Below are 12,218 nucleotides of genomic sequence, written 5' to 3' on the forward strand. Positions count from 1 at the left end.
ACTAACGAGTGAAGTAGAAAACGAAAATACTTATATCTTTTATTTCCTTATTCCCAAAAGAAAATAGTAATTAACCGACAATTAAATGATGCGACATCTGAAAGGTTTATAATTAAAAATCGTTTGAATTATAGAGTAAAACACAATTAAAAGTATTCACTTAAGCTACAAATTTCTCAACATCACAATTCATTTTAACTAGCTCTCAAACAATAAGTATTGCTAAGAGGCTGAATATACAAACTTATACTTGTCTATTGAGCTGTAACGAGTTTATTGAAATTAATGACCTTTTTTAAGAAAAAATTACATTACTTACTCTATGGAAGCTTGATGGCCAGAACCAATAACAGTTTTGGAACCCCATCTTTGTTCTTTCTCTGTTACATCGTTCTATATACAAGAACATAATTATTTGGTTTTTTCGTTCATTTTGAGGAGAAATAAAAACTACCACAAAATCTGGCTCTGTTTCCCATTCATCATCTACATTCCTATTACTGGACATGACAGGATGAACAATCTAATGTAAGCAAGATATATAGGATTGTATTAACAGAAAAGTCAACAGTTAAATTTTCAACAATCCAAATTGTTTAATGAATAAGCTTGAAATAAAATAAAGTAATTAAAAAATAAATTGAGAATAGAGATGTTTAAAACACATGTATATTGTTGAATACTTTGAATATTATAATGTAATGTTAATGAAAAGCCGTAGAAAGTAGCAAACTCGAATTGATTATGTTTGATTGAAATATTAAATGAGCAATAGTGAGGTTGGGCATAGGTTACTAGGTTTTAAAATAAAAAACATATTATGTTTCGTGTGACTAGTTACCTTCAACTCTAACTCGAGACGACGATCGACATACGAACAGGTTGGGAAAAGTGTTAGAAGAGGAGGGTGGATCAAAATACACTATTAGTTACGAAGTTATTTGCTGGTCTAAGCCAGATAGGCAGGTCTAAATGAATGAAGGTTGTACAGTGCCCAAAATTTATAGATGAAGACATGCTAAATTTATCGCACTGGTGCAGTTACATTCTTTCTCCACCTCCCTCTTAAAGTTGAGTCAAGTGTCATCGCTCACTCTTCACTCCTAGACTATTTCTACCGCTTGTACTGAAAATTCATATTTTTGTTTCTATTTCCAGTTAACATTATTTCTTTTGTTTTCCATTTCGTCGATTACTTTCACTAGGTTTGATGTGAGGTGTAGTGACTTGAACAGGCATATACATTAGTGTCAGATTCTAGATTGTGGTTGACAACTTAGTAAACCTTCCAAAAATACGAAAAATCAAATAATAAACGTGTTTAACACGCGGATTGAGAGGATTCTATCGTTACCATTATACTTAAATGTGAAAGACATGGTGTCCATCGAACTGTCATCATCATTTCATTTATTTGTGTGTGGGTTGTGATACTACTCGGGTGCCCAAACTGAAGCAGGTGGTTTTCTTAGGGGGCCACACCCGGAGCCTTTGACCGAAAGGTCTGATCCACAAGGCAGTGGAGCATTGTGAGGAGATGCAGTCCCATGGTAGCCGTTGACCAATGACAGGTTCGTCCGCCATTCGTCCCATCAGGATACTGGAGCCCATGTGCACCATTGGTTTGCAATGAGGGTTTTCCAACTCCCCTAGGTGGACCCTCCGTGTCCACCAACCCGGTTAAAGCGCCGGACATTCGCTTTTCGTCCCCTCACTTTTGTAAACAACACCGGTGCCACGAGAAGTCAGTGAGTAGGACTTCCCTGGCAGAGGCTATATATTCGCTGGCCATGTGAGAGCATGTCGAGAGGGAGAGTAGACTCTCCCCACTCTCGGCCGTACCAGGGCATTTGGGGGCTAAATCGAACTGTCAGTCTGACTAGTACACTAGTCAAATTATTTAAAAAATAATTTGAGCCATGCTAATAAGTCATGCAGAATAATAAAATCTGCTGACTATTGAGTAACACAGATTCCGGGATAGACACGCTTAGCTAACTTGGCAGCTGCAAGAGAAAATTGGACAGAAGTTCAAGATAGTTGTTTGTCTATTGATATGATATTCACAGATTTTAGCAAGGAACTTTATAAAGTGCCTGAATTAGGGCTAATGTAGATCTTCAGATTTGGAATAATATGTACCATACAAGAGTGGATAAGAAACTTCATCGGTAACCGGAGACAGAGAATGGGGTAGAGGGGACATCATCTGGATGGCAACCGGCTGAAAGTGTACACCAAGGGACTATCTTAGGTCCCCCTTTCTCAAATTTGTCTCAATAAATTGCTAATACTGTCTAATTCGTCAACACTGTTGTTTGCAGATGATGCAAAGTCTGGAGAATAATACGTAGTGAAGCTGACAATCTTGATCCCCAGATTGACTTAAACTAATTAATTAGATGGTCCCGAACTTGTGGTTTAGAGATTGATTCTAAAAATTGAGCCAATGCACAATGGACAAAACAACGGCCACTAGTATGCCGTCAACAGTGAGCCGCTTCCACGAGTGCAGGAATAATATATAATATAATATATGTTAATAATAATATAATAGTGTTAGAGGTCATCCAATCAGATGACAATAGTATGATTTTGAAGCAAGAAAATATCTATATGCCCAGCACCTAGACACACTGGGTAAGGACTAACAACACCACTCGGTTGCCTAAAATGTCAAGGTAGAGTGGGGTTCGAATCTATGATCCTTCGGTTGAAAGTCGAGTGCTTTAACTGCTAAATGTCATTACTTTTGGTCTATGATCAATATTTTCATCTTTCCACACCGGTTATACAAAGGGCTGAGACTTTACGTACTCAAACCACATCTGTCTGGACCCAATATTCACCCCTTTTATAAGGTATGATGTAACTATGTTGGTGACTAAGCGTAAGTATATGACCTATTTCATCAGGATTGCACGTTTTTTTAGGCGGATTGGGTGGATAAGAGACAGTTATAGGGACAAAACACGTGGAATAGGAAAACATACAATTTAGTAACGTAAGTATTAATGAGTGCGGAAACCTAGTGTTCAACATTTTGTTCAGTCTTGAGTAATAAGGATATATTACATTTCTGACTTCATAACCTGACAGTTAATTAGCCGGTAGGTAACCTGCTCGCTACATACATTTAATTCTTTATTGGCTTCTAAATTTGCGTGCTACGTTCTCTGAGTTATCCTCTGGAAGAAAAAAGGGGTATATCGGTTTCAAAACCAACTTAAGCATATATTAAAATCAGAGCAGCTTCCTATTCGCTATAAAACAGTGTTAAAGCGTCCAACTTATAAGTTTGAGTTACAAATGGTGAGCAACACTGCCTGAAACCTACTAGAGTAGCCGTCTTCTGTACTTCTGAAGAATTCAAGTCACCTCATTATTAAGAGCTTTTATCCTGTGCATAATTTACACATCTGAGCACCACCAGAACTTTATAAGTCGTGATAAAAATGATCTATGCTACTTTTTCTGCTTAATCTAAACGAAATCATATTGTCAATCTACGTGTGGAGATAGAACCTTAAAAACCTATTTTGTAAATAATTTTTCATACAACCGGTAGAAAACACAGGAAAGCGCAGTGTAATTAAGAAGAGGGGTATCGATAGGTCTACTATCAATGAAGCAGGTAACAGCAGTAGTGATGACATTCTGAAACTCAGCACCATCATAACGTCGACGGTATTAGACTCCCTTAATAAACTTGGGTCGCCCAGCACAGAGTCCTTGAATGCAACGGTGGTTCCCAAAAGCTCTGTAGGTTATTATACCCACGTTAACAGAGTTAAAAAGGACCTTGCGCCAACGTCCAAGCTGAACATTCCGAGTATTGCACGGTAATCATGGTAATCCACAAGCCAAAACTGAAGTTTCCCAAATACTGGGTCCTAATGGTCCGACTGATAACGACGGTGGTGCCGCTAATCTTTTGGCTGAACAGTACTATCGAACATTTCAATCGACCCACATCAACTACACTGATGAAAGCTTTACCTGCACCTACACAGGACCTTCTAAAGTGGACCTGAGCGCTGACCTGGTGTTCCGTAAACAACAGCACATAAGAAAAGACACTTCTCTTGATCCGGATATGATTTATTCCGCTATACCTTAAGAAATAGCTACAATTCTAGCCACACCACCTATCGTGATTTTTTCACACTCCCCAAGCTGAGGCAAGCCACCGGAAATTCGGGAGCTGGCTCACATCACAGTAATTTTCAAAGGAGGTCGACTCAGCGAACCCTCAAGCTACCGACCGATGACACTACTCTCCATACGCTGTAAAATTATGGATTGCCTGATATGCGATGGTATACACGAATACTTAATATACCTAAAGTTCTCACCCCAGCAGCATGGTTTCAGGAAGAGTCACACTTGCGGTGGACAGATGGACAAGCATCTTTGATCATACGGGGAAGGTTGACGTTATTTACTTTGATTTACCCAAAGCTTTTGATAGGATCAACTACAAGTTAGAAGAATAGCATTGAAGAGACTGTGGTTTACATTTTGATACATTTCCCCTCTGTTTCTTAAACCAGTCATTCAATTATATCGACAGTTCTATAAACTAATTCTTTCTACTTATATGAAATCTTCTTTATTACTACCATCGAAGTAAGTGCTTCTATGAATTTGGTGTTCATCTTATTGTGCTAATCAAGTATAACAATTTGGACCGATTTGTTGATATTTTTTAATTTTTAGCAGTTTGTGTAACAGCGCAGTGGTTCAAAGGTTTAGTGCTCAGTGCAAGACATGAATGTACAGAGTTTGATACCCGGTGGAGTCTGCAAGGCCTTTACCATTTTCAGGCATTACTGCGCCTTCGGCATACTATATTTTATGTACTTCTCACTTTAAAAGCATCTAAATCCATGCGATACTTTCAGTTTAAACCCTATAAAGTTTCCTCAGGCAAATCTCTCGGGTAAATGGATAAACTTAAATGAATTATAAAAAGCTCAAAAGTCACCAACTTCGCAAGGATGATAGTGTATATATATACTAAATGAAGATAATGAGTTACAGTATTATCTTTCTGTAACCGCTAGTCAAAGGAACTTAATGACTCGTTATCTTGATGCTGGTCATTTTCCTGGTCATTTAGTAAACGGGCTACTCCATGGTGGAAAGTAATTTCTCCAAAACATTTAATCTCAAGTGTACGGAAGTTACTTACAACTGTCTATCATGAAAATGTAGGTGTAGCACAAATAGACCGTCAAAGCAGATCAATAACACAAATACAGTAAGAGGTAGAGATTAAAACATAGTACACTCAAGTTCTTAACATTTACACACTAAACAAATGTAAGTCCCTGGAAACATTGTAGATAACTTTAGCAGAGAAAAAAGAGGAGCATAAACTTTCTACGAAGAGTGTTTGTTTGTTTTTTCTCTGAATGTTTGGGATTAAAGCCAATAAGTAAATTAATGACAGACTATAAGGTTTGAATTCTATTCTACTTAATTTAGTTAGTGAGAGACGAGGTAGAACCTGACATAAACTTGTCTTAGCCATCTTCATTGATCAACTACAGGTTTATGCATTTAATTTAAAGCTACAATGTTTATCTGAAGAATAGAGATGCTACAAACCAGTGGCTTAAATCATAATGGAATTAACAGAGTTCGAACTTGGAATGTAAAACGTTTAAATCTTGGATGTTCTAACAATTACATTGCTGCTTTACAAATGTATCCAAGGTTACCAATGGTACAAAAGTGAACGTTCATCCCCTATTCGTCGCAGAAACTAGATCTCTTTGTTTTGTTTTCTGACATGTTTATCATAACTGCATAAGTCCATTGGATTAATTACACATTATTAATATGCAATAAAGAATGGTGATTCACAGATTACACAGTATAAGTGAGTCAATTTTGACGGTATTGTTAGAACTGTTGAATGGATACTTAATGAAACTGAATGACCGAGTACAATGCTGTGCATTCGAATTGGAATCAGTAAATGTTATATGGAGTAGAGTTGTTGGAGATTTGGGAGAAAGAAAAGAAGCTAGAAAACCAAGACGTAATATAAATTTATGAAATAATCTACTGTAGGTTAGAGCCATGTTGGTAGGTGCAAATTATCTGATTGTGATCCGTGTGATCAATAGCTGAAAACGTTGAGCGATGGCTCGATTAAAATTATGTAGATGTATTCACTTTCTCTTTCACTTGGATCATGAATTGAAGACGTGGATCAAGAACAAATTTATACTGATGACTGTACTCAAACGTAATAGCAGTGAGGTGTTTCCCTCAAACAAGCAGAATCTCCAGCAATGTTGCTTTTCTACAACATAAGTAGAGAGGTAGCAAACGTTGACGCTGAAATAGCAAACCTAACGTTGCCTAATGGAGTTTTCCCACCACATACAAGGCCTTTTGAAGTACAGATCTAACTCATTCAAAACTACTCACAAAAAGTCGTTATCGTTTCTTGAAATCTGTGGTTAAGCGCTCAGGTAGCTAAAATAACCATTATTCCAGTATCTTTTAAAAGAACTTTAAGAAAAAAGGAATTTCATCTCCCTGTGCTAAAATGGCATGTCAACTTAGACTGGTGTACATACGTATCAGGTTATATGTTCCATTTGACTGACTGACTAACTGACCTTAAGAAGAACTATCCTTCCAAGATGTGGGGAACTGGGAAGTGAAAACTACCTTCATACATCTAACAAAACAGGAGATTACCTCAATAACCTGTGCCATATTACACATTAAATTTCTTCTGATACATGGGAGCTATCAGCCACAAACTGACTAATAATAGAGTCATTTCTTATTACTAATATTAATATTACTTTAAATAAAAACACAATTGATCACTACAACTAGTCAACAACTTACCATCTTCAATTATACTACAATCTAATTTTAGTTCATTCATGCTATCTGTACAGTGAATGAATGAATTCGAGGAACAATTGGATTCATTGTTTGTGGAACTACTCTTTCCAATTGTCGTCATTGTTGCTGTATAGGGTTCAACATTTCCATCCGTTTTGAGTATTATTGCTATGAGAACCTGATTGATTTGTTGTACTACTATTTAGATTAATATTATCATTATTATTTTGATGAATCAAATTAGAATCTTCTAATGAATTGTCAGCAGTTTTTCCCTTTGTCTTCTCTGCCTCATGAAGATGATGATCATCAACATCATCACCAGGATGATGATGACAACAACAAGAAGTGGGAGACGCAGTAGACGTCGGTTCCTGTTCATTTTGTTTAGCTTCCAAGTTTTGTGATTCCTTTTGGCATTGTTGTGGTTTTCTTAATTCATTCAATTGATCTTTTAAAGCTCTACATAATCCACTAAGTTTTTCTACTTGTTTCTTGGCATTCAATGATTTTGACATTTCGTTTTTATGCTATTCAGCTAATTCCAACAAACTACGTTGACTAAAACTCCGCCTGTAGCTCCTCCATGGGCTACTGCCGGTCCCAAGCCCGGGTAAAGGAGGAGGGTTGGGCATGGGGTTAGCGACCCTATCCCGTAGAAAATCAACTCGCTAAAAAAAACGCCAACCAGAAAAAATCATTCAAACCTTTCAAACTCTGCCCTGGGAGTAGAAGGAATAATGACGTATCATGATGAAAGCCGAGTTCCTTCGGAAGTCATGAGGCCGATGCACCTTCTAACAACCAGAGCAACAATTTTCATAGGTACATGGAATGTTCGTACAATGTGGGAGACCGGCAGAGCCTTCCAAATTGCTGCGGAAATGAGGAAATACAACCTGGATGTGCTTGGAATCAGTGAAACACATTGGACGCAGGTTGGACAACAACGACTGTCTTCAGGGGAACTTCTGTTACACTCCGGTCATGAAGAAGAAAATGCCCCACATACACAAGGAGTGGCACTGATGCTGTCTAGAAAAGCACAAAATGCACTTATAGGATGGGAATCTCATGGACCGAGGATCATCAAAGCCTCCTTCAAAACAAAGAGAGAGGGTATTACAATGAACATCATCCAATGCTATGCGCCGACCAACGACTACGATGAAGAAGCTAAAAACCAATTCTACGATAGGCTGCAGTCAATCTTCGAGAAGTGCCCAACCAAGGACCTGACCATTCTAATGGGAGATTTCAATGCCAAGGTTGGAATGGACAACACTGGATACGAAGATGTCATGGGACAACATGGACTGGGAGAAAGGAACGAAAATGGTGAGAGATTTGCAAACCTATGTGCCTTCAATAAACTGGTCATAGGTGGCACCATACTCCCACACAAAAACATACACAAAGCCACTTGCATTTCACCGGATCACACTACACAAAATCAAATCGACCATATCTGCATCAACAAAAAGTTCAGGAGGACGATGGAGGATGTGAGAACCAGAAGAGGAGCTGATATAGCATCCGATCACCATTTGCTGGTCGTCAAGATGAAACTAAAACTCAAGAAGCACTGGACAATGGCGCGGACAACATCACAAAAGTTTAACACGGCCTTTCTTCGAGATGCTGACAAACTCAACGAATTTAACATAGCCCTCAGCAACAGGTTCCAGGCCTTTCATGACCTACTCAATGGAGAGGGAACCACCATAGAGAGCAGCTGGAAAGGTATCAAGGAGGCAATCGTTTCAACATGTCAGGAGGTTCTGGGCCAAAAGAAGCACCATCACAAGGAATGGATCACTGTTGGTACACTGGATAAAATTGAAGCAAGGAGGAACAAGAAGGTAGCAATCAATATCAGCCGAACAAGAGCAGAAAAAGCCAAGGCACAAGCCGAATACACAGAGGCAAACAAGCAAGTGAAGAGGAGCATCAGGACCGACAAACGTAAATATGTGGAAGATATAGCGATGACAGCGGAAAAGGCTGCAGGAGAGGGAAACATGAGACAACTGTATGATACAACAAAGAAACTCGCTGGAAATTACCGTCAACCAGAAAGACCAGTGAAAAACAAGGAAGGCAAAGTAATCAACGATATTGAAGAACAACGAAACAGGTGGGTAGAACACTTCAAAGAACTCTTGAATCGACCAGCTCCACTGAACCCACCCAACATCGAAGCAGCACCCACAGACCTCCCAATCGATATTGGCCCACCAACAATTGAAGAGATCAGCATGGCCATTAGACAAATCAAGAGTGGCAAAGCAGCGGGACCAGACAACATCCCGGCGGAGGCACTGAAAGCAAATGTAACAGCAACTGCCAAGATACTCCACATCCTCTTCAGTAAGATTTGGGACGAAGAACATGTACCAACAGACTGGAAAGAAGGACTTCTCATCAAGATACCAAAGAAAGGCGATCTTAGCAAGTGCGACAACTAAAGGGGCATCACTCTCCTCTCAATACCAGGAAAAGTCTTCAACAGAGTATTGTTAAACAGGATGAAGGATTCCGTGGACACTCAACTTCGAGATCAACAAGCTGGATTTCGTAAGGATAGATCGTGCACAGATCAAATCGCAACTCTACGTATCATTGTGGAACAATCAATCGAATGGAATTCATCACTGTACATCAACTTCATCGACTACGAGAAGGCATTTGATAGCGTGGACAGGACGACACTATGGAGTCTTCTTCGACACTACGGCGTGCCTGAGAAGATAGTCAACATCATACGGAACTCCTATGATGGACTAAACTGCCAAATCGTCCACGGAGGACAACTCACCGACTCGTTCGAGGTAAAGACCGGTGTTAGGCAAGGTTGCTTACTCTCACCCTTTCTCTTTCTCCTGGTGATCGACTGGATTATGAAGACGTCAACATCTGGAGGAATACACGAGATACAGTGGACAGGCAGGATGTAGCTTGACGATTTAGACTTCGCGGATGATCTGGCTCTTCTATCACAAACGCAACCACAAATGCAGGAGAAAACGACCAGTGTAGCAGCAGCCTCAGCAGCAGTAGGTCTCAATATAAACAAAGGGAAAAGCAAGACTCTCCGATACAATACAATATGCACCAATCCAATTACACTTGACGGAGAAGCTTTGGAGGATGTGGAAATCTTTACATATCTGGGCAGCATCATTGATGAACACGGTGGATCAGATGCAGATGTGAGGGCGCGGATCGGCAAAGCAAGAGCAGCATACCTACAACTGAAAAATATCTGGAACTCAAAACAATTGTCAACCAACACCAAGGTTAGAATTTTCAATACAAATGTCAAGACAGTTCTTCTGTATGGAGCAGAGACGTGAGGAACTACGAAAGTCATTATCCAGAAGATACAAGTGTTTATTAACAACTGTCTACGCAAGATACTTCGGATCAGATGGCCAGACACTATCAGCAACAAGTTACTGTGGGAGACAACAAAGCAGATTCCAGCAGAGGAAGAAATCAGGAAGAAGCGCTGGAAGTGGATTGGGCACACTTTGAGGAAATCACCCAATTGTGTCACAAGACAAGCCATCACATGGAATCCTCAAGGTCAAAGGAGAAGAGGAAGACCAAAAAACTTATTACGCCGAAAAAAAAGAGACAGACATGAGAAGAATGAACAAGAACTGGAAAGAACTAGAAAAGAAGGCCCAGGACAGAGTGGGTTGGAGAAAGCTGGTCGGTGGCCTATGCTCCATTGGGAGTAACAGGCGTAAGTAAGTAAGTAACGTTGACTAACTTCCCATTTGCCTTGCCATGCAACTGCTACACTCTCACTTAATTGAATACGTTTACCAAGCTGAAAATGAAATATTACAAGAAACAAAATCTGATTATCAGGTAATCTAGATTTAATTAAATTTTGATTTAGATTATGAATTGATCAATATTAGACAACCACTGAAAACCTAGAAACCTAGAAACCTAGAACGGCTGTTTCGTCCTACAATAAGGCCTCCCATCAGTGTGTGTCCACGATGCCGCACACATGAATCTAACTCAGCAACTAACTCGCGCACGAACGCTTAGTTTCTAGATCATTGAGCTGACACTCAACGATAATAATGTCTAATTTCAACTAATCCATGATATTGTGCCACCATCTTCCATTGTCTAAGGTGGATAACTGCCTCACACTCGACACGGATTAGCTCCACTGATCATGGCTTCTCACTAGAATTCCAGGAGTTCCATCTTGAGGAGTGTCACTAGTGAGCACATGATTATTATCAGTATGGAGTTGTGGAGATTGTTGACTTTTTGATTGAGATCATGAATCGATCAATGTTTCCAGATTTCTAGTAGTGGTCTAACATTGATCGATTCATGATCTCGATGAAAAACTCAGATGACAATATGATTAATTTACACTATATAATTTATGATATAACAGTTTGTATATTCTTCTCGTTGTTGAACATGAAAACTCTGAAAACGATCAGTCTTTTGACCAAAATAACAATATCAAAGTAATATGCCAAACAAAAGCATAGTTCAAACAGTTAACAGATGAATTACTTGTTCATGTAATTCCAACGTCCTACTCTTTGCCTCCTCTTGGCGCCGGTGTTGTTTACTAAATTGAGAGGACGAAAAGTGAATGTCCGGCACTTTAACCAGATTTGTGGACACGGAAAGTCCACCTAGGTGGGTTGGTAGTAACTTACGAGTATCTTCTACTTTTAATAGCCACGTTTCACCGCCGTGAAGTAGAACAGAGCGAACTGCTGCGCAGTATACTCGTCCCTTAATTGATAGACGGATATCTCGTCTTCGCCATAGGTGACGTAAGTTGGCAAAATCCATAAGCTCTCCCTCGACTGGTAGTGTTTGAGTGAAGAGCCTCCACATGGTTTATTATGATAATTAGAAGTATTTGAATTGTAGTATATACTAGTAATCCCCGGAATAACGCAATGTAATCAAGAAGTATTAGATGAGCCCGAACGAATGTATTGTATTTGGAATTCAAAATTACAACAGTCATCAATACGAAGAAGTCATAGATTTATTTAAACACCACAACCGCCACAGCTCGAATTGGAGTGTAAGTGTCTGTAATCGATTGTTCGTCTTTTTCTTAAGTTCATCTTACATCGGTCCGAAAGTGTATTGGATGTAGATTCTTTATTATCTAGAATGCACTCATTAGTATTAGAATTAACAACCGAAATTGGAACAGACTAACCTGGGTTCTGGAATTGTATACAATCAGCACTCCGGCTTTGTAGTGAAACCATTGATATTTAGAATTTGCATCATGGACTTTCCAACAATATCCTCCCCCACGAAATAATGTTGGG

The 12,218-nt window shown here is 39.2% G+C and overlaps 1 protein-coding gene across 1 annotated transcript in view; it reads right to left on the reverse strand.

The window, feature by feature from the left end:
* Positions 1-315: 315 nt before the first annotated feature.
* The window catches only part of Smp_210140 (putative cortactin), a gene marked incomplete at both ends in the record, with an annotated part of 63,417 nt that continues 51,514 nt past the window's right edge, over positions 316-12,218 (reverse strand). Inside the window, 2 exons of the mRNA XM_018797798.1 lie at positions 316-393; positions 455-523. Of these exons, the coding sequence (XP_018652804.1) occupies positions 316-393; positions 455-523 (147 nt within the window). The remainder of the gene's footprint in view (positions 394-454; positions 524-12,218) is intronic.

The sequence above is a fragment of the Schistosoma mansoni genome, chromosome 5, assembly GCF_000237925.1.
Source record: "Schistosoma mansoni strain Puerto Rico chromosome 5, complete genome".
Taxonomy (NCBI): domain Eukaryota; kingdom Metazoa; phylum Platyhelminthes; class Trematoda; order Strigeidida; family Schistosomatidae; genus Schistosoma; species Schistosoma mansoni.